This window comes from Trachemys scripta, chromosome 19 (genome assembly GCF_013100865.1).
Source record: "Trachemys scripta elegans isolate TJP31775 chromosome 19, CAS_Tse_1.0, whole genome shotgun sequence".
Classification (NCBI taxonomy): Eukaryota; Metazoa; Chordata; order Testudines; family Emydidae; genus Trachemys; species Trachemys scripta.
In genome coordinates, this window is record NC_048316.1 from 5,139,559 (window position 1) to 5,167,466 (window position 27,908).

At 45.8% G+C, this 27,908-nt stretch overlaps 1 protein-coding gene across 2 annotated transcripts in view; it reads right to left on the reverse strand.

The window, feature by feature from the left end:
* The window catches only part of PLCH2 (phospholipase C eta 2), a 249,475-nt gene that overhangs the window by 157,005 nt on the left and 64,562 nt on the right, over nucleotides 1-27,908 (reverse strand). Inside the window, exon 1 of one of the 2 annotated variants that reach the window (XM_034753315.1) lies at nucleotides 3,374-3,647. The exons of the other annotated variant lie outside the window; for it this stretch is intronic. Within the exon in view, the coding sequence (XP_034609206.1) occupies nucleotides 3,374-3,416 (43 nt within the window). The 5' untranslated portion in view covers nucleotides 3,417-3,647. Of the gene's footprint in view, nucleotides 1-3,373; nucleotides 3,648-27,908 lie in introns of those variants that run through there. 2 annotated transcript variants of the gene reach the window in all.

A 27,908-nucleotide genomic window follows, 5' to 3' on the forward strand; every position in this document is an offset into this window, starting at 1 on the left:
ACGATGTAATGGCCTCGCTGCTAGCTCTTTCTTCTTGCCCCAGCACCCTTTGCTTCCAAGACGCTTCCTATCACTGGTTTAGAATGACCCCCGCTGGCAAAAACGCAGACTTGGTGAATATCCACAAACCACAGTTGGACAATGCTGGGGATTAAACAACGGAACTCAAATAAGTAACTGTGATTGACTGCTTCCCTGGAGCCTGGGAGATGGAAGTCTGAGAACTCATCTCTCCGATGTGCCCCGAATCTGTTCTTCCCAGCAGACTAACAAGCAGTAGCAGGGTTGCTATTAAGAGGCTAAGGTGCTGCAGGTGGTATGCTTCCCACTCTACCATTGCTTCCCCAGGGGACGTTTCCTAGGTGTGGAGTGGCTGACCTCAGAGAGCAAAGACTAGGCCCAATCCTGAAACATGGAGAGTGCTCTCAACCTCTAGTTAGGTTACCAGGAATTGGGGGCACTCAGTATCTTCCTGGAGGCACTCAACACTAGAACTGGTTGGGAATCTTTCAACAAAACATTCTGTCATGGGAAATGATGATCTGTCAAAACTGAAAATTTTGACAACTCTCCCGTTTCAGAACAATTTTGAAAAAAAAAAAGTTTCAAATGGTTGAAATGTCCATTTCAGAAGTTCTGGGTTTTGGTTCAAAATGGCTTTTCATTTAGAAATTTAAGTTAATTTATCAAATTTTTAAAAAGGTTGAAATTGAAACTTTTCAAAACTGTCTAAACAAAATGTTTCAATTGACACAATTCAAAAATTCTCTCAGATTTTTGGGATTGACTTTTTGTCACAGTTTGGGATAGGAATTTTTTAAATCTCGAAAATTCTTATGGAACAGGGAAACCATTTCCCACCCAGCTCTTCTTAGCACCTGTAACTGAGTGACCAGGGAGATTGAAGTGTTCTCCAACTGGTTTTTGAATGTTATAATTCTTGATGTCTGATTTGTGTCCATTTATTCTTTTACATAGAGACTGTCCGGTTTGGCCAATGTACATGGCAGAGGGGCATTGCTGCACATGGAGAACACTTCAGTCTCCCCGGTTACTCGATTACAGACTTAAAAGTCACAATATTACAACAACAAAAACTTCAAAAACACACTCCAACGAAAGACTGCTGAACTGGAATTAATTTGCAAATTGGACACCGTTAAATTAGGCTTGAATAAAGACTGGGAGTGGATGGGTCATTACACAAAGTAAAACTATTTCCCCATGTTTATTTTTCTCCCCTACGGTTCCTCACACCTTCTTGTCAACCGCTGGAAATGGGCCATTTTGATTACCACTACAAAGAGTTTTTTTTCTCTCCTGCTGGTAATAGCTCACCTTAACTGATCACTCTCATTATAGTGTGTATGGTAACACCCATTGTTTCATGTTCTCTGTGTATATATATATACGCATATATATATATATATCTTCCTACTGTATTTTCCACTGCATGCATCCATTGAAGTGGGTTTTAGCCCACGAAAGCTTATACTCAAATAAATTTGTTAGTCTCTAAGGTGCCACAAGTACCCCTGTTCTTTTTGCAGATACAGACTAACACGGCTGCTACTCTGAAACCACTCAGAGTTAAGTTGATGTCATCATTAAAGCATGTCCCCCTGTTGAATCTCAAATACTTCTATCATTTTGTTTAATTCTTTGCAAATCCCATGGGATAGTGGTTACAGCTTAGGTAGCCTTCAGGAATTTTGTTGGGCATGCAAGCCCCCTGGGTTCAGACTGTGAACTTCCCTGTAGTTAACTGAATTACTTGGGTGAGTACTGTACTGCTCAACATTGTGAGTAAGGGGCCCACAGTCTGGCCGTTTACTCTGATAACATGTCAAATCCTAGGTGATGTTCCCCAGATCTCCTTTGTTATTCTAACGCTGCTGAAAGGCTGCAGTACAACGAGGCTTTTAAAATCCAGTTGGCTTTAATTTTCAAATCCACGTCTTTGGGTTGCCGAAGCATCAGCCGCTTCAGTGATGAATGACTGAAATGGTCCCAACCACACCGGTCTGCGCCTTTCTAACTTTGGGGAAGTTTGAATGTGGATGTGAATTTTCCAGCCAGGACCCATCTTTAGTGGTGTGAAAGGGACGTAAGCCCGGTGAATATGTCCCTGGTCTGGCGTAGCATTATCTAGGGAATCATGCCACTGCGGGCATTCCAACAGACGTGAAGGAGATAACTGACATATCCCACCCAGTGCACACAGAGAAGCCATACGAGACGTCACTGCAAAACAATTATAAAATGCATAGCTACCAGGCATAAAATACAGTGCTATAAAATATGTAGAGATAAGTAGTTAGGCATTTGACTCCATTAATGTAATCTTACAGCAACTCAGGGTTGCTGTTACTGGACTCTTTCCAAAGAAGTCAATAACAATGATACAGTTTTAAAAATAAAGAGAGAGAGGCCGGGTCTATTACTAAGCAATTAAGTCAGTATAACTACGGCACTCAGGAGTGTGAAAAATCCACATCCGTGACCGATGCAGTTAAACCAACCTCACCCCTAGTGTAGACAGCGCTATGTTGAGGGGAGAATTCTCCCACTGACATACCTGCCACCTCTCGGGGAGGTGGATTACCTACACCGAACGGAGAAACCCTCCCCTCAGCGCAGTAGCATCTTCACTAAAGTGCTACAGTGGCGCCGCTGTAACATTTTAAGTGTAGATCTGCCCAGATACTGCACAAGTTTCTGCTCAAATTATTATAATTTCTCCAGGTGACCTTAGGAGCTGAGGGTCTGACCCCCAAATTCATGTGACTGGTAACGTCTACAGCAGCATCAAACCAGCTGGAGGCAATTCATAGAGAGGACCTCGGGTTCCATCAGGGATGAGTATGGCTCAGAGTGTTTCTAAGGACTCTAGCCTGGTAGGGTTAAAAGGAACTGTATAAAATTAAAAACTAATCACACATATTCTCTGAAAAGCGAACAGCTGACTCGCAATAGTTCTGGGAGCCTTTTTTTTCCTCTTCTGCTGTGGGTAGCAAAAAGACTGAGGATAAAAATGGAAATTTCTTCTTTATAGTGAGAGCCAGCTATCTAGGCAAGAGAAAAGGGAGACAGATACAACTTTTGCCTCCTCTCTGCTGATCGGTGAGAAGCAGACCCTGGCTACAAACAAATGTGTGCGTGTGTGTATGTGTACATTTATTAAGGTTTGTTGGTAACGTCAGGAAAAGCCAAGTTACTGCAAAGACTCACTCAGGAAACTGCTACATCTTTGCACTAGACATCTCAGTTTGAATAAAACATAATAATCAACTCAGAACGTAGGCTGAACTAAGCAATCCTTCTCAGTGTAACGAAATCTTTGAAAAGGTGACAAACAAAAATCTTCCCTTACCTTTATCTTGACTGAGGCATCTAATGGTGCTTACATCGTCCATATTCCAGCCGGACTCAAGTGAAAGAAACAGCAAAGGAAGCAATGAAGACCAAAGCAATGCTCATCACTGCGCCTTTAAAAGCATCCTCTAAAATAATAATAATAATAGTAATGCATGCACATTGGTCTTTAATGCAACATCAGAAAGTTCCTAAGAATGCTTTCTTCTTCCTCTGGAGTGTGCAGGCTCATTTCACTCTCCGTACAGTACGTCAGGAGCCGTTGACAGGTAGAAACCAGCACAGGAGTTAAATGAATTTTACCAGCCTTTCACTGCAACTCAAGTGTTCAGCCACCTGGGATAATCGGGAATTAACTCTTTGCTCCCCACTCTCAACTGAGATAGGGGAGCCTGTTTGGCTTGGTTCCCTCATGAAAGTGCCTGGGGAAAGGATGGTGGATGTTGCGAAATAAATAACAAACAGGTAACTGACAGTCATGTTCCCCTGGGACCTGTTTCATTCAGTAGGCAGCTGTCACCAATTTCACTTCTCACCAGCAGGACGTCAGTTCATTTTTTAATCTTAGTGTTACTTTGGTCTTCATTGCTTGCTCTGGTGTTTTATGCTTTAACACCTCCCCTGCACCAGCTCTTTACCCTACAGCCTGTTAAGATCCTCTCTCCTACTCTGCTAGTTTTCAGAATGCAAGAGTAGAGTTACTCATAAAGACATGCAAGCTGTCGTCTTTGGACTTTTGTCTCGTTTATTTCATTTTTTTAATTTTTTGGCAAACAACCCGTGTTTCTCTCCTTTTTTAATTTGCCAGGAAATATTCACTCAGAATTGATGGACACTAGCCAGTGAATGATGCAAATGCTTGGCACTCTGTTTGCTGTGTCCCAACAAGATGGGCACAAACCTCTGTGTCCTGGCTAACTTGTAACTGGAATAAATACATTCCGCCTCACTAATTGATCGTACGTGAAAAGCTTAGTGGCCCCAACCCAGAACGGGCCCCCATTGTGCTAGGTGCTGTACATATACACAGAATGAGACAGTTCTTGCTTCAAAGAGCACACAATCTAAATAGGCAAGGCAGACAAAGGAAGTGTGACTATCCCTGTTTTACAAAAGGGGAACTGAGGCACAGGGGGGATGAGGTGACTTGCCCAGAGTCACACAGAAAGTCCACGGCCGAGCCAGGAACTGAGCCCAGGTCTCCTCGCCCCCTGTAGATTTCAACAGGCCTGGAGTTCCTCTTCACCGCAATCCTGAGAGGGGCTGAGAACTCAGCTTCCATTGATTTCAGTGAGTGAGAAGGAGGATGATTCACGTGGGCTCTTAGCATCCCACAGGTAAGAGACACTCATTTCCTTGCAGGATCAGGCCATTCCTTCCCTGACTGGCTGTGTAGTGTTGTTATACTGCTGTTGCATTTCATTTCGGAGGTGGCTGCACTGCAATGGTGGACATAAGAAAGTCTGTGAAGGACTGTGGGGTCCTTTGGGTTGAAGACGCTAGGGAGTGATGACTATATTCAGTCTTGTCAAACTAGAGGAATGGCAAGAAATGCATGCGTATTTCTCTCCATTGTTAGAGTCTGGTCCCTCTGCTGGGTTTTCATTCTATTTCATCTGTCTCAGGGACTCATCTCTGTAGGGTCTGGCTATCGCCACTGGCTGAGACAGGAGATTAGACAGCCTATGGGTCTGTCTAATCCGATATGGCAATTCCGATGTGCTGCTCCATCCTCACTCGTGCGACACTCTCGCTGACATCATTGCCCGTGTAAGGACGTCAGGCACAGCTGCATGAAAATAGAATCTCTGCTGCTTACTGTTCCCCCAAAGCCACCATGCCTTTGAGACATTGCAAATATCGCCACAGCAACCTATTACCATAGGAGCACTTATTGCAGGAGGCCTCTGGGACATCATGCACTCACACTGTTCAGTATTTGTTTTGTTTCCTATTGTAGCTGCTGGGCCTTTTATAATGGGAGCTCCTCAGGGCAGGGGTCTGCCAACTGCCTGGCATGCCTCGCCCATTGTACACGCGGTGCACACTCAGGGTTCCATATGAATAATAACTTTGTTTCACAAATAGAGGATTATAACTTAAGTGGAGAAATAAGCAGCAGCAGCAGCAGGTGAAATGTTCAAGCTGCACCTGTTTGCACGTAGGTGACTTGCATAAGGAAAAAACCACAGCAGGAGAAATGCTGACCAACAGAGCAGATCCCTACACAGAAAGCCTTGCCAAGTTTTTAAAGGGATGTAATCGTTACATGAGTGATTATGGAGTTTGCTCTCCCATTGGTTCACTGGGGATTTAAGGATGAAAAGAAACATCTCTCCTGAATTCTCCACGCAGCAACAGAAGAGCAGAACACATCTTCCCTACCCTTCACTTGTCCTGCTGGGCTGGTAAATGAGTTGCTATTAGTAGATGCTGATCCCCGTCAAGGATAAGGCTAGAAAAGGGGACGGTTTTGTTGTTTAAACATGAAGTATGACAGCCTTATGCTGTCTGGAAGCCCAGGTCACCCCTCTGTCTTGCTGAAGGAGAGAAGATGAGTTCCTTGCAGCTTAGTGGAGTGGGATCTTTCAGATGTCTATGTCCCACAGAACTAACTCAAGTTAGCTAACACGAGAGACAAGGTGTGTGTGGGGGGGGAGGAGGGGGTATTATCTTTTATTACACCCACCTTGTCTCTCCAATATCCTGGGACCAACACTGCAAACAGCGAACACAAGTCAATTATGTGGCACACGGCACTTGAATGTTCCCAGGACTCATGAAGGAAACTCAACCTCCCAGAATGAGACTTGGATTCTTGAAGCAAGATGTCGATAAAACAAGCAGTCAGGCAGAGATATTTCATCCTTCGCAGCTTCCAGACTTCGATGAGACTTAAAATGATTACTCTTTTATTCTATTTTCAAAGCTTTCAAGAAAGCCAACATCAAACGATGGGCAATTTAATGAAGTTATTAATGAGTCTGATCTTAACAAATACGAATGAAGATCCTAATTTCTTGGAGCACAAATCTGATGGAGTTTTGATCTGATTTTGGATGTGGTACAAAAATACCTCTATGTCAACATACTACTTTATCTTGCTGGCAGCCCCATGGCTGAGTTTCTTTATTTGGCTAGATATGGATAAACTTACAAAGCAGTTTTTCCTATCTCGTTGTGTTTTCCTTTGTCTCTGTATTGTGTAAGACTATAGTCTATTTGTTATGTTGTCTGGAGGGGAACAATCCATAATAAACACCCAAGGTTCTTTCTGGGTATTAAAGCTCCTAGAGCACTTCTGGGGAGAGTCAGCTTGTAGCCGAATGACCTTGGCTAAATCTACCCACACCCTTACAGATGTGCAGAGTGTTGCACAGCTGTTGCGGTCAAACCTGCTGCCCTCCACCCATTAAGCCGCTGCATTCTGGCAGTGGCTGACGTGTGCCCTCTCTGGATACAGTCTGTAAAATGCCTTGGGATGAAAGGTGCTCTCTAAAGGCTAGGCTGTGACTCAGATCGTCCACCGCTGCAGGGCCCTTAAAAAGGGTACCTAGACCTTGTCAGGGCTGATGAGAGAGGGAGATGGGGGGAGAGTTGTACTGGGGCCCAGAGCTCAGCGGGGCCTCCAAAATATCTGTAATAGATCTGTGTAAATAAAGTGAAATGGAAGGGGCCTCAAATTTCTCTCTACAGGCCTGGCCCTTGGCGCCAGCCTGTAAAAATAAGCAGGGCTATTTGCCTACTTGCTTCTTTCCCAGAGTAGGTGGGCAGGGAGTGGACAGGAAGGGGTGGGAAAACAGCTGGAGTAAGCTGAACCAACACATGGGCAGAGGGCTGTAGGCCACCAATGAATGACTGCTCCCCTTGGCAGGGGAGGTGCAGCACCTCTGGGGCGCCTACAGGAACAATCTTGCCCTCAGTAGATTATTATTCTGTGCAAGTTTGCTCAGAGACAGAGAAAATGAAAAGACACCAGCTCCACATCTCTCAGGCTAATTCACTCTCAGGTTAGCATCTAATTTCAAACTCATCAAAGTTTGCTGCTTTTCGGGGGGGACAGTTTGTTTTTAAATGGTAACATCTAACCTATGAGGACATTATATATTCAGAATCAATATGGGTTATTAGAGATCTATATATAAATACTCAAAACACTGCCAGGAAAAGGGTTTATCTCTGGGCTTGTCTATACTTACGCGCTGGTTCGGCGGCAGGCAATCGAACTTCTGGGTTCGATTTATCGCGTCTTGTCTGGACGCGATAAATCGAAACCAGAAGTGCTCCCTGTCGACTCCGGTAATCCTGCTCGGCGCGAGGAGTACATGGAGTCGACGGGGGAGCCTGCCTGCCACGTCTGGACCGCGGTAAGTTCGAACTAAGGTACGTCGACTTCAGCTACGTTATTCACGTAGCTGAAGTTGCATACCTTAGTTCAAATTGGGGGGTTAGTGTAGACCAGGCCTCTCTGTGTTTTCCACCATGTGGCTGTAAAAGGGTCACACAGCAAATGTCTCACAAACATTTTGATGCAGGGCAATGTTTTGCAGGCAAAGAGAAAACAGGCTGCCCTATTATGATCATTCTTCAACTGAAGATGCCCTCCATGGACGGCAAGATGATGGCTTTAAGCATGGGAGATTTATGCAGAAAGAGCCTACTCCAGCAGTTCTCAAGCTGTGGGTCACAACCCCATTTTAATGGGGTTGCCAGGGCTGGCGTTAAGACATGCTGAAGCCCAAGCCCCACCACCTGGGGCCAAAACCAAAGCCCGAGGCCCGCTGCCTGGGGCTCAGGCTTCAGCCCTGGGTAGAGGGGCTCAGGCTACAGGCCCCCACCACCAGGGCTGAACCCCTTGGGCAGCAGGGCTCAGGCAGGCCCAGGCTTCGGTCCCCCCTCCTGGGGTCGTGTAGTAATTTTTGTTGTCAGAAGGAGGTCAAGGTGCAATGAAGTTTGAGAACCCCTGGCCTACTCCAGTCTCCCTTGATATCAATGGGAGTCTATCCACTGGCTTGGAATCCAGCCCAAAGAAACAGCCTGGGGCAGCGGGTGGAAAGGGGCTGGCAGCTGCTCTTGGAGGATCTCTACCTCACAAAGCGCTGTGCTTAGCAGAACACAAGCCTGAGCCACCCCGATACCCTCTGCATCTGCCCAGTCCCACTGGCCAGGGAGAAGGCGTGGCTTGAGGCATAGCCTTACCACACTTGCATTCTCCTTCCTGTCCTCTTTGTGGTATCCATGCCAGACTCCCCCATCCTTTTATGCCATGAGCACAAGGGCTTGGATCTTGGGCAGGTGAGCACAGAGAGTGAAGGGTCCTGGCACCCTTCTCTCCTTTCACACCCATGCGAGGTAGGCACAATCTACCCCTGGCTGTATCGACTGACTAGTGCATGTAATTAGAATAGAGCCACACTGGTCTGTAACCCACTGAGTGCCTGATCCTGCTTTCTACTGACACCAAATGGCAACCCCGCCCCCTCCATTGATGTCAATGATGTCGGATTGGGTCCTAAGGGCCCGATCCTGTGAAGTGCGCAGTGCCCACAGTCACTGAATGTAATCACTGGAATGACTGTGCAAATGACTGCTTTGATCTGAAGAGCCTTTGAGATATGGCACGGAATGAAAGGCCAGGAATGGAGGGAGGGAGGGAAAGGAGCGTTTCCCTGAAGTGAACTCCTCCCACCCTGAAAAGAGGGTAGGAATTTGTTAGAGACCCTAACCCAGTAAAGATCAGAGAGGGAGAGACTCCAGCTTCCAACATCTCCAGCAATGCCAAAGGGCACTCTGCAAATGGTATTCTGTGGCCACTGCACATTCATCTTCTCCCTCTGTTTTTTTCTCACGTCAGAGCTGGTCAGTTTAGTAAAAACCTAATTCTGCCACACTGGCAGACAGTAAGTAGCATGGTCACCCACCTCAGGACTAAGGGGCTATTAAGCATAAGGTTAGCAGAATCTGGCCCGATTTTTTTTTTTTTTTTTTTTACCAGGAATGGGCAAAAAACAACCTGGATCCTCACTCAAAAACCAAGCCAAACCCAAACCCTTCCTGGAGGCTCAGAAGAGTTTGATTAACGTATGTTTCAGTTTATTTTTCATGGTTGCGGAATTATACATTCCAGCCAGCTGGATCCAGCTATGCCAAAACATCATAGGCAAAGCAGGTCTTGCAGTGTTTCTGGCAATACTGCACAAGACCCCTTGCTGCAAACCAATCTCTAACAGCTTGGAAAGATCTCTAGATTTCAGAGCAGGATGCCGGAGTGCAGTTCTGCTCTGGTTGCTTAGAGGGCGTCAAGTCCTCTGATAAGCATGGTTTCCTCCTTCCACCTCAAACTATTCACCCTGGCCTTCCTATATTGCTCTGCCCTGCAGCACTAGAGTGAGTGCAACTGAGTCATTAAAAGACCTCCTTCAGTTTTTCACTGGAGCCCTACTGATGCATCAGAAATTAAATTCTAGATGTACAGTCTCAAACGATGTCCTTGGGAGCAAGCTAAGCAAAAAAAGATTGAGAAAGCAATCAGAGGAGACACAGCCTGACACAAACAAATGATCTACACCATAACAAAGCAACTGTTCAGATGAGGCTCCTAATAATACCTTGCAGAAATTTTAATAAGATATTATGAAGCAGAGAAATAATTAAAATTGCTGCCTTCTTAAGCACTTAATGGCTGTCATGCAAACGGCTGTCAAGCAAATAATGTTTAAGCTTCCAGTAAACTCTGACACATTCAGAATTCATCACGTGGACTTTCTCCATCTCACTACATGTCTTTTTCGAACGAATCCAAAGGGATTGATCTTCCCCACTTGCCTCAAACCTGCTATCGTCATTTATACCTGTGCAAAGTGAGGTTAGATGCAGCCACTGTGATAGGGTAGTGTTTTGCACACGTATACATGACAACACAAGGTGGCTAACAATGGAGAATCAGGCCCAAAGCATTTCCTGAAAACCAGTTTGTAACAGTCATTCTTTGAAACTGTCTAGCTTCTCCCAGCTGAGGATCTCAAAGTATCCTACCAATGTCCTCTAATTAAGCCTTGGAACCCCTGGAACTAAATCTAGGCCTCTGCAGATGGCAAGATAATGCTATGGGGATACAACACGTGGAGGTGGAAAGATTGTTCTCCATCTTGATTAAAAGTGCAGATCTTTCAAGTGACGCTCTCTGCACTGCCCCGTCAGTTTTGCTGATCATGTCACCATAACTCTTGCTATTTTAATAAGCAGCAGTCTCTTATGCACATCCGGCAGGTCATTAGCTTGTGCGCCCCCATTATCTTTTATGGGGATGTATTCCCTCCCCCCTTACAATGTGATCCAGTTTCTGAGCCTACAGATCTCAGACCCACTTCAGACCGTTTGGTTACACAGGCACTTGATAAGAAAATTATAGGCCAGCACTTGTGAGACAAAAGCTTTTCCTCCCACCTCGACAGATCGGGGAAGGAAGAGATTACATGACGGGAGATATGTTTAGATGAGTGCGTCCCCCGAGGGAGGTTTGTGGACACTTTCTTGAAAGACTAAGAAGCAAAGAACAAACAACAGAGGATTAAGACGGGCTTTCCCATCAGCTCAGATCTGCTCTACAAGCCAGGTTGCAAGCCCTGAGGTCTTGTTCATAAAAAGAGGAGCATAGGTTAATGCAATCTCTGGGTTATTGTTTTAAGAGTCTAGTTTCTTTTATGCAGCTCTTAAAAAATCTGAGGTTTTCATTATCTGTATGATTCTCTTCCTTTCCTTCTTCCCTCCTTTCTTTTCTTTCAGCCTTTTATGGGACCTATAATTATTTTTACATAGCGATAACGGCTGACAACCTTTCAAGGAACAACTTGGAAAGTCAGGTGCCTATAGCAGTCGGGAGCCTTGTCTCTTGTCTTAGACACTGCATAGGATTCAATTAGGAGAAAGCTTTGCCTACTCCCATAAGACAAACTTCATCATTTGAAAGAGCTGGATGATTTTAGACCATTAAATATATTTGTGGCTAAAAATAATGGCTATCGAATACCGGTCTGTAAACTCAACATCCTCAAGGCCCTAATGGGTCATAGATGGATCTGGTGAGAGAATGCCTCAAATACAGTGGGACATGCTGGAGTCCTACAAAGGATAGATTTAAAAAGCAGGCACCTGACTCACTTCTGGTGGAAAGAAAGAAAGAAAGAAAGAAAGAAAGAAAGAAAGAAAGAAAGAAAGAAAGAAAGAAAGAAAGAAAGAAAGTTTTCTAGTGTGTGATGATGCCAAACTGATGTCATGCCAAGCGCCACTCCATTATATGATGTGACATTTTACCCTCGTGTCTGCACAGAATACAAAAACAAACAAACATCTGCAGAATTAAGATTAAATAATTTCTCAAATACTGCCAGTCCAGAGCCAGTGAACTGAAATAAAGAGAGAGATTATGTCTTTTATGACAGTCCCTGTGATTAAGGCATCTCATTTAGAAATGGCATGCTACATTTTATATTAATTTGCTTAAAATTCTGATGCTGTCAATGTTCTTCCTGAGTATTTAAGCTATATCTTGTCTTTGAGGGTAAAATGCCATCAATTAATCATCACTGACTGCTTGATGACTGAGTGGTTTACAAAATGGATGTGAAAATAAAGCATGTAATCTGGAAAGATAACCTGTTGGGCTTGTGGGGATTTTAATGTTCAGTGTTCCAGCTTTCTTTAGTGGGATGTCCCCAGTGCAGGATAAATAACCTGCACAGGAAAAAATATAGGCTGCAAAAATAAGGGCCAAATCCTGCTGCTCTCACAACAAATAGGAGCTCTACTTAGGAACTCTTTGTGGAGAAAAATATCGCAGTGTAAGGTTGGCAGGATTTGGTCCTATATAAATAACTGCTCCTTTAGGGCTATATTGAGGGCCAAATTCTGGCCCCCGGTCCAGCCTCCACATGTCACTCTGGCAGCATATGGGGACTGTCCCATAAAGGAAACACAATGGGCTCTGGGGAATTACCCCAGCAGAGGTGCAGTACAGCCCTAGGCAGCCACCTTGGAATAGTGGCATGGTGGAACAGGGCTGGGATGGGACATGGACTGTCGATGAGCCCACTGGGGAGATTAGTTTGTGAGAAGGCTTAAAAGCCTCTTTTGCTCCTGGAATGAGCAGAATTGCCTTTGCTCCAAGCCCCAAGTACTGTGCAGCACCTGGCTGTGCCGCTCCAAGAGGGAACCTGGAAAGGAATTATATAATGCTGAGAGAGCCAATTACTTCCCCTTTGCTCCAGAGGGGCAGTAGGATGCTACAGCCCTTAACAAAGAACGGATTATCTGACAGTTTAGCAAGGCTCATGTGGGGAGAAATGGGTGCTCTTCCCTCTCCCCCACGCCCAGACCTTCATGTGGGGAGTTCTCCTGCGCAGTACAGAGATCCGGGGTGCTCCCTCCAATTCCCAGTCACAATACCGCCTTTAAAGATTCCAGGCTAATAAATCCACTGCATGGCTACTGCAATACAGCACAGAACGTTTGTATTTTATTTGCTTTGGGAGGAAATAATCTCTGTCCGTTAGAGCTGGAAGCAATATCTTTACACAAAATGACCTGACAAATGTAGCGAGCGCTGACATGCAGATGTGGACTCCGTCCCACAGAGCAGAGAAGGTGCTGTCGGCATCACACAATGTGACATGCTCTCTCCTGATGTCAATTTACCTTTGGTCACCTGCCTGCAGGAGACAGCTTTCCCCCTCTGCAGCCTTTTCTAAACAAGGGCTAACTTCAGCTGGTTTGCCTGGCTCTGTATTGAGACTTCACGGCTTTGTAGCTATTACCATTTATTTATTTTTCCTTGCAGGATGACATTAAATATATTCAATTAAAAAATGATGATAAATGATTTCAGCAACTTCAGTTGTTACTTACAGGGGGCTTGGTTACCGCTTTGACTGCTCACTAAATAACAGTCATCTTATCAGCAGCGGGATACAAAGAGACAAGAATCATTTGTCCTCTTGCAAGAAGTAGGCTAGGGATGCTGAAACACTGTGGATGGCTCCACTCCAGTGATTGAACAAACAGCATGTGACAGGTGTTAGTCATGTTGCTTAACACACTGCTGGAAGGTACTCAGATACTAAGGTGATAAGAGTGGTATAAAAACATATATAGAATAGAATAGAATGGAATAGACCTTTCCTCGAATTGCCCTTGTTCACGTCATTCTGAACCTTTCCCTATGGCTTCCTGGTGAAAAGACCCCTTTTTCCCAGAGTGAGTCTTTTGAGTGCACCGCTGTCAGTTTAGTGGGAATGATCCACACTGGAGATCATGTTTCCACGAGATCTTGCACAGCAGCTACAACAGCCATGTGTTGAATTGTACCGTTCCATCATGTCAAGGCCTGTTCTGTGGATGCATCCTCTCTAGCTTCCACGCCCATTAAGTCTGCTTTGATAACACATACAGGACACAGTACAATGTCTCTGCACACAGTAGTAGCTGAAATAGTTTATCTGCCAGCAGAAGTATACTGAAATTCTGAGATCCTCCAGTAGGAGGCACTAGACAAGGGCAAACTTTGGGACAGACGCTGTCCTGGGCAGAAATACAGATTGATCTGGGCTGGATGGGGGACAGGGGCAGATAGATGGGATACAGAACTGATTTTCATCATTCTGCTAGTGATGATGGGACTTGGCTCCGTGTCTTATTATGATGCTATGATGTTCTTCAGTTCCCCGGACACCACATCCAGCATAATTCTGTGTGTGCTTGAAGCAGTGCTCGTTTACTGAGCTTGGCCCTAGTAAACCTTGGGATTCCTGGAGAGGATGTTGCCAAGTGGTTTTACTTCCCGCATTCTTGTGCAGCAAGCACCTACCCCGGGGGCAAGGGTTTTAGCCTTGAGCTTGGGCTGCAGAGAGCTTTAATCTGTCACTAGTTCCCATCAGTGTTCCTGTTTCTGATTAATCCAGGGAGCCCTAGAAATCTAGCTAGAAAGCTTCATCTCACGAGATTTCCACACCTGCTGCTGTGCAGACTTGTCTAGAGAAACAGCTGAATCTTGAGGGCTTTGGAGGCCTTGTCCCTTGCTGGTGTGAACACATCTTCCTACCACCGCAGTGCCCCAGAGACATCCAGATGAGATCCTGGTCTCTTGGCGCTGCTTTCCCTGTCTCCATCTCTGCCTCCCCCTGGCATGGCTGGGATTCCGGCGCATTGCTCTGAGATGCTGGATTGCTCAGCCTGCCCAGCAACGATGGAACAGAACAGACCAACAGCTCAGCCTGGTGTTGGCTGAGTGAGCACGGGGAGGTCTTATTTCCTCCCAACGTTGCTTCTGCTGTCTTTGAGATGTCACCTCCAAAAATCTCCACTCACCCTGAATCCTGAGTTGGGACTGGAGAAGCAGGTGTTTCTCCCGGACCCCGTCATGCCTACGGTGGAGGGCTGGGATAGCTGCGATGCACGCTGTGACTCAGTGATATAACACGCCTCCCCGTGCTGCAGAACAGAGCGCCACTCCTGCTCTCCGGGCACATGGATCACCCCACACACCCACACTGCTCTGGACACGCTATCTGTCTTCATCCCCCCTCCCTCTGCCCAGATGACAGGCCCTGTGACACACCGCCTCCTCCGCTCTCCCCTTTGCATGCTCGCCGCCCTGACAGCCCCACCACGCAGGGAGAGATGTCAGGCAACAGCGGGGACACAGCCCAGGCCTGGCAGAGACAGATGCAGGTATTTCAATTTCCATCATCCTTTCGATCTTTCAAACCAGCCAAGCAGGACACTTCATCTTCTCGGCGAGTGACTGGACACCGCAGCACAAGGGGAGAGGAGTGGGGAGCTCGCGCCAAAGGCAGCTGCCGTCAGAACAAACACCAGAGACAGGGAAGAAGAATCTACGGACCTTGTGCTTGCCGGACACTTGTATACTCTGTATTCGAATGCTGAAACACATGGCTCCATACCTGGTGCACAGCTTCTCCTTTATTTGGAACCACAGCGATTCTCTACATCTCAGTGGTCTTAACACCCATTCTGATATTCACCGTTACTGGTGAGTGTGTGTTACAGGTCACCTTCCATGCCTAATGCATACAGGATGAGAGTCTGCTACGGCTCTCAGCTAGCGAGCTGGGCTCGTTAGCTCTAGCAGCTCAAGCTTTTATCTCTAGAGCCATGTATTTGACAGCTCCACACCAGAGGTCGAACTAGGATCCCTCCAGGGCTAAAAGCATAAGCAATGCTTGCCAGGTGGCACCATAACAGACTCATATTCCCTGTGGATCAGGGACATGTGACACACCACTGGATTACATAAGCACTGGACTATCTATTCTCTTACATGCCTTTGGCACTTTCCCACCAAAGCCCCCCAAAGTGCACTGCAAGCTGGCATGACCCGCAGTCCATCAGGAGTTTCTGCCGTTCAGTACCATGCTCAGAGCCCTAGTTTGCACAACTCTCCCGGCACAAAGAGGCAGAAACCATTTCCATGCTGCCACCTCTGGAGCAAAACATGGCAGCTGTTTGATAGAGCACAGCAACACCACTACAGGTTAGGACAGAAAGTGGAGAACATCAGATCTACTCTTTAGTGGGATTTTTTAAGATAGCTCAAGGGAGTTAGACACCTAGCTCCCACAGAAAGCTGCTGAATCCCATCCCAGACCTCATAATTCATGGCATCACTTCAAAACCCTTTTATAAACTGACTTGGTTTGGCGCATGTGGGTGTCGCAAAGTCCCCCCATACCAACGGTGCTTTTGTTCCCATAGTTACGAGTGTACTTCAGAGGGGAAAAAGCAGAGGGCAGCTAAAAAAAATAGCACAAAATACATAAGCAAAACACAGGGCAGCAACAAAACATGTGACGAATGGGGAGGTTCCAGAAAAGGATTTCATTGCCAAATGTTTAGGAAAAGCTGTGAAACTACCTCAGGAGCAATGCACTCAGTCCAGCAACTTGCAGCATCCCCCAGGGGCTAATGTATTTACCACCCCGAGAGTAATTTCACAAGCTGCCAATACATTTACACATTTGCGGAGTTGAGCCTGACAGAGCGGCGTGCCCTGTGATATAGCATAGTAGGACACGATATCCCATGTAAAACCTCTGTGACTTTTTTGCTTTTAAATCAGGAATTTCCTGTGCTTTTGCTGCAGTGTCCATCGGTTCTGCTGTTGCATGGGAAGAACAAAGAGAAACATGTTGGGGACATAAAACCCACCTAAAAAGAATGTGGATAAACAGCAAGAAAGGATGTGACCTTGCTAGGCAGGGGACAAATACTGGAGATGCTGATCTGGGAAGGACTGAGGTCTGAGTGTCAGAAGTGGTAAGCTGCACATGAACTGAGCATATGATACACCATTGGTTTATTATCATAGGGTTCTGTGGCATGTACAAACCACTCAAACTCACCATGTCTTCCAGAGACTCTTCTTCACTCTCATATAGTCCTTTGTTTCTCTCGCCTTTCTCCCCCCATCCCCCTCCTGTCTGATCAAGTGAATTCCCAGAATGAAGGCAGATGGCAGCAGAGTAACATTAGCATGTCCTAATTCCAGTGCAGTCACTGCAGGTCACTCTCTCTGCAACGCTCTCCCGGGTTAGTTACCCCTGCAGTTCGTGGTCACACGCCATCTAGTCACTTCGCAAGGAACCGCAGCATCTCATTGACCGTTCATGAATGATGGTGTAAGACGACTCCTACTCTCTCTCCTTCCTGTGCTGTCGGAATTGCCCTCTAGCCATTTCCGCCTTCTTGACACACGGCCACCCTGTCTTCTTTATGTGCCCTCCCTTGACAATGGCTCTACACTGGGTCCGATTCAACTCTGAGGTGGAAGGGGAGTAGCCCATCTATGCATTTCAGGCCACCCATTGCAGTCAATGGGAGTCTTTCCATTGGCTTCAGTAGGCTTTGGATCAGGCCATTTCTAAAAACATTTGTTTAGGATGGGGATAGGAAAGAGGTCATAGCAGAAGGATGAAGGTGGTTTAAAACTGCAGAGCGCCACCTCTTGCTGATCATTCCATTCAGGAGGAAGCCCTTAAGCATATCAGAGGCAGTATGAGGTAGTGGCTGGAAGAAGGGACTGAGAGTCAGGACTCCTGGGTTCTATTCCCAGCTCTGCCACTGATTGCCCATTATAACTTGAATAAGTCACTTAAAACTCTATGTGCATCCTCTGATAATGATATTGAGGTACCTCCCAATGTGAGACTAAACGTATTGCTCTGGGTACAAGCAAAGCACTGTGGGATCCTCTGATAGAAGGTGTTACATGAGCCAAATTCTGCCTTCACATAAGCAAGTACAGGTCCCTTTGATTGGAAATGCATGTGCACATCGGAGGGTAGAATCCAATCCTATAAGGGGCATGCATTAGTATCCCACCCAGTACAGAGCTAGCCAAAGGGAAGGAAACATTTTTCTCCTTCAAGAAGTCCTGCCCAGAAACCTCCCAAGGAATCTATCCTGAACCAAGAGGCGGAAATGTATAAATCCCAGACATTCCTAAACACAAGGCGGCCCAGCTAACTGGTTACAAGCTTAACAACTTCACAGTCTGACAAGTCACTCCATCCTCCTCCTCATCCACTCGTCCTGCCCAGAGGTCTGCAAAGGAGCTAGATGCTGCTGGCGCTGCCAGCGATGACCCCCTCTCATCTGGAAGCTGAGTATGTGCATTGAGACAAAAGATGATCACGGACAGCAGCATCCTGCTGTTCTGCTAGTTACACAGCAAACAAAGACAGGGAGGGGATTTTCAGTGCAATTATTGATTTTTCAAATGAATTAATGATGTTTAAATACAGAAACATTGTTTGGAATAAAATAAGGCACAGGGCTTTTCTTCTCCTTGGAAGCCAGCGCTCCCCGAGCATCAGTGCTCATATGCTGGGGCAGAATTTTAACCACTTAGCTGGGGGTAGTAGAAGAGAAATTTGCCTATCCATCACATGTACCCTGGACAAGAAAAAAAGGAAGGGGACAGAGGCTGCTTTTAACACGCAGCACCCTCTACTGGCCCATCTGCAAATTGTCCTGGTTGTCTAGTCAGGCACTTAACCACAGCAGGGGCCAGTATTCAAGAGCAGACTCTTGATTTTGCAATTGAGTCCCATGGCTGTGTGCACCTTAGGCACCGTCACGCACTGGGCCCACTTGCCCATGTGGGAGTGGCGATTTCTGACAGCAGTCTGGCAGGAAGACTGAGCCCGATACATGAGCTGTGAGGTTATTTACAGCGACAGATGGCAGAGGGTGAAGCAGGGATAAGAACTGAAGATTTAGGGGCCGGGGCAAGTCAAAAGGAGAAAGAATCAATGTCACTGGAGCTATTATAGCCACAGCATAACCGTTGGTTATTAGCTCATGAAAGTGGCCAATGGTTCCCCTCTACCAGAAAGCTTTGCTAGCGGAAGGTCAGAGCTTGGAACACAAATACAGAAACTAGGGGATTCCACCCCCAAGGATCAGAGATTTCCCACCCATTGCCAAACCCGAACTCTTGATGCTCAGAGATACCCCGCACATCCAAACAGCTGCTTAACTGACCCGTGCTGTGGTCCCATGAGACAGTCTGGAACGGACTGCAGACTGCCCGGTGGGAGGTGACATATTATAAGAGTATGTTGCATCTATGGATCACCCACATCCCTCTGATGAATTTCGTGAGTGTCTCAGGTTCTAATCAGTTTGGCTTCACAAGCTGCTTGTGAGGTGGGTAAGTCACATCATAGCCGCTAGGCAGCTGAGTGGATGAGGCCCAGAGGGATGAAGGTCCGTGTCATGTCCTGCGTGGACATGGCTTGACTCTCAGTCTCCTCTTTGCTCTGGTATTTGGGGCCATGGTTTGCCCTTCATGGGAGAAGCCAGGCTTTCAACCCCTCACCTCCACCTTTCTGGTAGGGCTGCCAACTTCCTAATGGAAGAAAACCAAACACCCTTGCCCTGCCCTGCCCCTTCTCCAAGGTCCCACCCCTACCTGCCCCTTCTCTGAAGTGCCACCCTCGCTCACTCCATCCCTCCTCCCTCTCGCTTGCTGGGGCAGGGGGGTGGGATGCAGGAGGGAGTCACGACTCCGGCTGGGGGTCCAGGCTCTGGGGTGGGGCCAGGGATAAGGGTTTTTGGGGCAGAAGGGGGCTCTGGGCTGGGGGGTGGGACTGAGGGGTTCAGAGTGTGGAATAGGGGCTCTGGGCTGAGGGGGGGGGTTGGGGTATGAGAGGTGGTACGGGCTCTGGGTTGGGGGTGCAGGCTCCAGGGTGGGACCAGAAATGAGGGGTTCAGGGTGCGGGAGGGGACTCCAGGCTGTGGCAGGGGGTGAGATGCAGGAGGGGTTGCAGACTCCAGGAGGGAGTTTGGGTGCAGGAGAGGGTGAGAGGTGGGGGCTCCAGGTAGCTCTTACCTCAGGTGACTCCCGGGAAGCAGCTGACATGTCCCTCTGGCCCATAGGCACAGGGACGGCCATGGGAGCTCTGCACACTGCCCTCGCTCGGGGGCACCATCCCTGCAGCTCCCATTGGCTGTAGTTCCCTCCCAATGGGAACTGTGGAGCCGGTGCTCGGGGTGGGGGCAATGCACAGAGTCCCCGTGGCCAACCCTATGCCTAGAGCAGGAGGGACATGTCACCACTTCCGGGAGCCACGCAGGGCTAGGTAGGGAGCCTGCCAGCTCCGCACTAACAATGATCCAGTCAGCGGTGTTGACCAGAGCCACCAGGGTCTCTTTTTGACCAGGCATTCTGGTAAAAAAATGGATACCTGGCAACCCTACTTCCTGGGTATCCACAGAGGCCCTTGCCTGAAGATCCCTTACCTCCAATTGGCGCCCACCTCTCCAGCCCGCCAGCTGCCCAAGAACCCTGCTCAGACAGGGAGGGGAAGTGCACCGCATGATGGGCAACACCACCCCGTGGCTGCAGTAACGACTTTCTACTTGCCCTGCAGATTTGGGAGAACCATCTGGACCCATCACCCAATCACAGCCCAGGGTTCCCTTTAGATCGGGTAACCAGATGTCCCATTTTTAAAGGGACAGTCCCATTTTTTGGGACATTTTCTTATATAGGCACCTATTACTCCCCACCCCCTGTCCTGTTTTTTCACAGTTGCTATCTGGTCACCCTACCTTTAGGGGCTTATACAGGGTTGAATGAAAATGGGAAGCACAGGCTGGAATCAGCACTGCCCCCCACACACACTCCCATGGCGCCCCTCATCAGCCGGCTACCTTGGGTTGGGCTCCTCTGCACTCATGGAAGCAGCTATTATCCTGGAGCCCCTGATTTCTCCACACAAACGAGCACTAGCAGAGTGCACCGAACCCCACAGCTCTCATTTGCACACAGTGAGATGAGCATCGTCTACTTTATCCCTCAGACTTTGGGAAACTCAAGAAACTTGCACCTAACATTTAATGAGGATTTTTTTATATTTTTTGGTAAATAAAATCAGGGGGTATTCTACAGCGTGAACCCGCTATTACATTTCTGAGGTTTCTGGTTCTGGCTTCTATTCTACATAAACCTCCAGGGAAACAATTCCTAATAACCTGCCAGGATGAAATATGATTCATTGCACCAACCAAATTCTGCCTCAGATTTCATCCGCTGCTGCTCCTGCTACTTAGAAAGCGAAGGAGATGAGCTGAGGACATTTACAAATTGCTGTTCCAAGGTGCAAGTGCTATAAAACATTTGCTCATCAGATAGGTTAAGGGGCATGCAGGACTCGGGACATGTTATGAAAATGCAGCCACAAAAATTCCTTGGAGAGCAAGGGGAGAGTGAACTGCAGTAGCACACAGGGCTGGGAGTCAGGATTCCTGGGCTCAACTCCTGTTTCCAGGAAGAAGTGTGAGCTAGTATTTAGAGCAGGGCAGAGACAGAGTCAGAACTCCCGTGTTCTATTCCTGACTCACTTGCTTCACCACCGCACTGCCTTGAAAATGAGGTTACAAACACTAACCTACTTCACAGGAAAAGGAGGGAATTAATTATTTTTAAAATGCTTTGAAATCCTTATCTTTAAGGGACATAGATGGGAAAAGATCTATTTTACCATTACTGTTTTTATAAAAAAACAATTACTTGACTCTTTACTCCTTCTAATCTAAAATTAATTAAGATTAATAAATACATTTTGGGAAACAACCGCACTATTGAATTACTTAATAAAAATAATATTTATCCTGCAAGTGAAGAGAAGTCAATTCACTTCTTGGCAAATGAAGAAGTTCATGTTTAATTACTATCAATTAGTAAACACTACAATCAATAACTTATATAATGGCCTGATTCTTTTATGACTATTAAGACTCTCAGCTGCTAATTAGATGTAATTGTGATTGGTTTTTTTCCCCTGGGTTCTCTTCTTTCCAAGAAATATCTGCAGACTTTGCTGTCTGAGGAAACTGTATTTGCACTTTGGTACAGTAGGGCAGAGCCCAAAGAACTGGGGGCTTGGCCCCCAAATCACAGCCGAAGCTACAGAAACCATCCACTTGCTGCAGATTGCGGTATTATGCACCTAACTCCATAATTGCTGCCGATCTCCCATGCTTCTCCCCAACACTGGCAAGATGGCAGGCTCACTTACCATGTTCTCACTGGTCTCCAAGTATCAGCCATGCTCATGTGATGCCTCATATAATGCAGAATTAACTCAAAGAGCACTGCGAATTCTGCTGCGTTAAGGTAGAGAACATGCTGTCTTGTGCAGCTGACTCTTCCCCCTTTGGCCACAGATTTTCTCAAAGGTGGAGACGCTGCGAAGGGGCTGTTGCGTGCAGCCATGAGATGCTACCACATAGCTGATCCTACGCAGTCTGTATCTACAGCATTAGGACATTTTATTCACTTCTGGGTCTCAGACTGGACAACCGTTAAATCGTATGTTAAAAGGAACTTAGCACTAACCACTAGCTCTGGCCAATACTTTTCATGGGCTTTCTGCAGAGAAACGGTGAGGAAGGTAAAAGCCCAGCTACATGGAGAGCAGCACATTTGGGTTTCTTGCAATGAAATTATCCTTGTGATAGAAAAATAACAGTGAAAGCATTTCCCAACACGCTGTTTGCCCAACATAACCATTTCCTTGAAAGTTCCTGTCAAAGCCATCACTGCCTGCAAGCTACTACCTTTGCCATTTTCAACTAAGAGAGAGGTAAAATGCTGTGACATGTTACCCTGAGATTAAATGTGCTTCAAATAACATCATGATGTCTGGAGTTCATTTGCAATGTCTCTTGCCTCATTCATACAAATAAAATAAGATCACTTGGTACTGCCCCATTGTTCATGGCCTTTTGCTTTTATCAGAGATGGATAAGGAATGAGACTAAAGCTAACCCCACGTCCAATGACTACAGAAAGGCTCGAGGGCAGGAATGATGAGCTTTTAATTAAGGCACTGCCTTGGGACTCAGATTTGGGTTCAGGTCCTGGCTCTGTTGCAAGTTCCCATGGCTATGTCTACACAGCGAGCAGCAGTCCGTGGCACTGAGTCTCAGAGCCCAAGATGACCGACTCAGGTTCACGGGGCTTGCGCTAAGGTGCTAAAAATAGCTGTGTAGACATTACAGCTTAGGCTGGAGCTCGGGCTGTGAAGCCTAGGAATTGGCATTCAGTCTTCCTATGTACAATTATCATCAGCTCCAATGGCCACTGGCCTCTGAAACATCCAACCTACAAAGCTCCTGTGTTTTCCTCTCTGCTGCATACATATGACTTTGGCTTCACAGAAGTAGGTCACATTGTCTTTACCACCCCCACCCCCCACTGGCTTTAGACGGCACAAATGATCATTTCCGTAAACGCCTCCACGGTAGGAGGCTCCATGGCTACAGATTTGCTGCGAGTGTATTTTCGAAGCCACCCCCCTGCTTTTACAAACTGCCGCTGCCCCCAGAGCAATGAGACTCTCCAAAAACAAAGGCACAACTTACAACCAACAACTTATACGCAAGAGAGTTTCCAGACCACGTGAATCTATTTCTTCTTTTTATTCATATTTAACACAGACAGACCATCGAGGACAAGAGCTGAGATTTCAGATTCACACTCCTCCTAAATTTGCCGAGGGATGTATGAATATGTGGCCACATCATCCTGAGGCATTTCTGCAGATTTCTTGCAATCTGATTAATTTGGTGGGTGTCAATAACAAAGGGGAAGGGAAAAGATCAGTAGAAGATATCTGTCTTTCACTCAATCAGACATGACCAAATAAAGTGGCTTGACAGTGAACTGGGGACAATGTAGGCAAGGTACAACAGCAGGAGGGGAAAGTAGCCCCCAACTTAAGCCACTGCCTGTCATTTCCTGACATCCAGACTTTCATAGCTCTTCAAAGCTGATTTATTTATTTAATTTGCATCAATGTGACCTAAATTTTATAGTAAGTTTGCCCATGAGACTAACTAGATTATCTGTTAAACTGGATGGATGTGGAGAGGAAAAAGAGAGCCATAAAACGTCACAAACACTGCAGATTTGGGACACAAACATAGGGTAGTGAAAATATTGATCAAACAGGCCAGGTGCATGAAAAGGTGCTTCAGATACTTACAGCAAGGACCAGAGGCTTCGGTGTGATTGCCGTCCTGCTGAAGGCAAGGCCTCCGGACTAGTTAGCACTCCTAACTTTTCTTCACTAACGCATTTTGCAACTCGGGCTACTATCAGACCTCAGATTTGAGAGATCACCTCTTAAGCACTTGTGGTGTGATTTTCAGAGGCTTCAACTGGAGAGATTTGGGCTCAGTAGCTCTGAATGCTAGGTCATTAAAGGATAATATCATGGATAGCAAGAATATTGCAAGTTGTTATAATTATTACAAACAAACATTTTGGAAGGGATATTAAACGTCATGCTTCAGGGTTGAAGCCAATCTCTGACTATCGTAGACGAGGATCAGACCTATTGTGGGGGACAGATTATCCCTCTATTGTGGCAATGTCTCTGTTTCCTAAGATATTTCACATTGTGGTAAAGATTCTGCTGTCACTGACACTAATGTACATCGGGAGTAACTCCATTGAAATCTATGGACTTGGGCAGAAATAAGTGGCATACTGTAAGTGAGATCAATATCAGTCCTAGAGCTGATTGAAACTTGGAATTTCTGTGCCTTGGGAAATTCTGACATTTCAAAATTTTTTATTCTGAATTGGAACAAAACAAAACAAAACTGAAATTTCCTGAGAACACAATTCTGAAATAAAATTGTTTTCAATCCAATCAAAACATTTGTTTTGATGAGATCTTAATGTTTTGTTCCAATTGTGACTTGTTAAAATCATTATATAAAATTATACAACATGAAACGAAAAGCTGTTTCAAAACAGAAAACGGAAACGTTCCATTTCAAAAAGGTTGTTCTGTTTCAACATTATCTAAACAAAATTTCATCAAAATCTATACGTTTCCACAAAGCATTTTGATGTTGATGAAATGGCATTTTCCAATGGAAAAATGCAGTCAGAAAATTTCCAGCTGCTCTAATCATGCCCTATAATTTTCCTGTCGGATGTATAGCAATACAGAAACCTTGGGCCAAAGTAACCTGGAGTACAGGTCATTTCAGTGATCATCTAGTCTGACCTCCTGTATAATAAAGGCCACAGAACTTCCCCAAAATAATTCCTAGAGCAGATCTTTGAGAAAAAAACGTCCCATCTTGATTTAACAATTGTCACTGACAGAGAATCATTTTACTTTCAGTATGCTTGGGGGACCTGTTGGACAGACGACGCACTCACTTTCCCTCCATCCATTCGTTGTGTTTCTCTCCTTGGGACTTTTGCTAGTTTGCACTGCACAAAACAATACTTCAATGTGTGCATTGATTTAACACTTCTAAATGTCACTGATATCGCATGGCTGCGATGGGCTTTTATAAACAATAGAAAGGCTGACAAGAAAATGAATAGCTTTTTGCCATTTTGGTTCTGCAGGCTGTTGTTTTACTGAGACAGAGATCCAGAACCAGCCCGGTATAAGCCCCCACAACTCCAGTGAAGGCAGCGGAAAGGGGTCGGCTTATGCCAGAGATGACTGCGGTCCACAGGCATGGTTTAACTGTGTAACCAAGATAGAAATAGCACTGTTTAGTGAATCATGCTCAGATCCCTGCCCGAGTTATTGTTCCAGTTTATGCCTAGGAAGAGTAATATCCAGCAGCAGAATTCTCACGGCTCTACTCTACGTGCATGTCCTAGTCAAGAGAGTCCACAAGAGATGCACTGGGTTGTTTCTACTTTGAGGTGCCATCTGAGGTCAGGGAAGGCTTGTCTTGAAGCAAATGAGGAGGTCTGTGTTATGTTCACAGCTCTGCCACAGACTTCCTGAGGAGCTTGGGTACATCCTTTCACTCTGTAAACTTCCTGTACCAGAGGACTAAGCATCCTTCTCTATCTCATAGCAGTGTTGGAAGACTTGTCAGGTGCTGAATCTGGAAGGGTTATTGCTTTGGAAATTTCTGGGATGAAAGCTGTGCTGCCAGCTCTTGAGATTTCATTGCAAGTCTTGCAATACTTGTCTTTTTCTTAAAGCTCCAGCTCCTGGAATCATGGGATATGTGAATGTCAGCTTTCCCTAAAAAAAGTAAGGTTCCAGCCTCCTGGTTGCAGAGAAAAGCTTGAAAACACAAAGCAAATGTACCCTAAAGGCTCAAAAAAGGACATAAATAAAATGTACCCAAAATAAATTGTATTTAAAAAAACCTCATTATTTTTGAACAGTTGGGGTTGGCAATAGTGTATAGAATGTGTAAACTATTAATAATTATTGCTGTTGTATGTTAATACCGTTCATTAATACCAATTAATGTTAGCACATTAACTTTAATGCCTACCAATTAATGGTTAATTGCTACATACTGTTACGTATTTGGGTCAGTAAAACAGCTGAATCTAAGGCTCAAAGGGGGTTTCTGATTTCCTTGATTACACAGGCAACAGCTGGATTCAAAATGGTATATAATGTGTTGTGCTCCAGCAAAAGTCCAAACACGGTACCAAGCTGTGACAGGATCCAGTGCAAGACTAGGGTAGACTCTGCTTACACTAAAGATGTTACATTCAGGAGGGTTGGTGAGATTTTTTCCTGCCCCTCTCAAGGTTACAAAAAGTTTATATCCCATCACATGGTAAATGTCAGAATTTACTGACTCCCCTGAGTACAGTCCCACAATCCAAACCATATACAAAACCTGGATACGATTCAGTCTGAACCTGGATCAGACTAGATGTTAGTGGAGGGGTGAAACAAAACAGGGGAGGGGTGAAACAAAACAGTTTCTCACACAGATTGCTCGGACATTTTAATTCCCTGGATTTATTCAACATAGAAAGGATCCTCTAATCCTAGAAATTACTGAGCAATAGTTTCATAACGGTGTTAATCCTAGAAGTGATCACTAAGAATATAGCAACTCTGCTTAACTCGCCCCCCTACCCACCTTTCCCCATCCCTGAAGTTTTCTTTGTCTGGGTCCCATTAATAAGAGAAATTAATGAATTATTTCTTTCCAGCTCATAAATGTAGCTCCTGCGTGTATCAAATCGACATTCAGGACTTGAGCCCATCAGAAAGTAACAGTCTAACTAAGCATGTCGTGTTCCCGGTGTTGCGGCTGATCTACATGCAGGATAAGAAACTACTATTGGTACCAGTTAATAAATTAAGCTGTCCTTTAGCTCAAACAACAAAGGAGAATGCTAGTGATGCTGAAGTTCCCAGGTTCTCTTTGCACTGATGATCTTGGAAGAGGGACACTACAAGACACTCCACTCTATACACTGTGCTTTCTGCACAATCTAACAATTGCATTATCAGCTCAGTCCACAAAGGGGAAGGGGACAAAAAAAGTGCCAACAATATTTTCATATTAGCAGCAAATGCTGTGTCCTACCATGTAGCCTATAGCAGCTGGAAATTGATTTCTGAACGGTGCTGGCAAGCGCTGACATTTAGAGAATGTTATTAGAGCTTTGGAAAGCTTCCAGGTTATTCATAAAATAGTAATGCATGACAATGACCATCCATAAATCTCAGGGTTTTCACAGAGGTGGGCAAGTATCAACATTTCCATTGGAGAGATGGGGAATCTCAGCCATAGAAAGGTTAAGTCCCTTGTCCAAGATCACACACTGGGTCAGTGGTGACTAAAACACAAGTCTCTGGAGGCTGTGCTACCCAGGGGATGGAGAACTGGACTGAGATTCAAGAAACCTGGATTCTAATCCCTGCTTTGCCAGTGGCTTGAAGGGTGACCTTGGGCAAATCACTACTCCTTTTTGTAACTCAGTTTCCCCAGCTGTCAAATGGGGATAATGAGACTGACCTCCTTTGTAAAGTGCTTTGAGATGAAAAGTGCTGCATAAGAGGTAGGGATTGTTATTACCTGGCCACCGGATGGCCAAAGAAACAGACACTTTCCAAGATGCTGTCAGGATATGAAACTTACTCAATGACTCTCAAAATCAATGGTGGTCACTGGAGATGGAGACACCGCTTAGATAAAAGTAA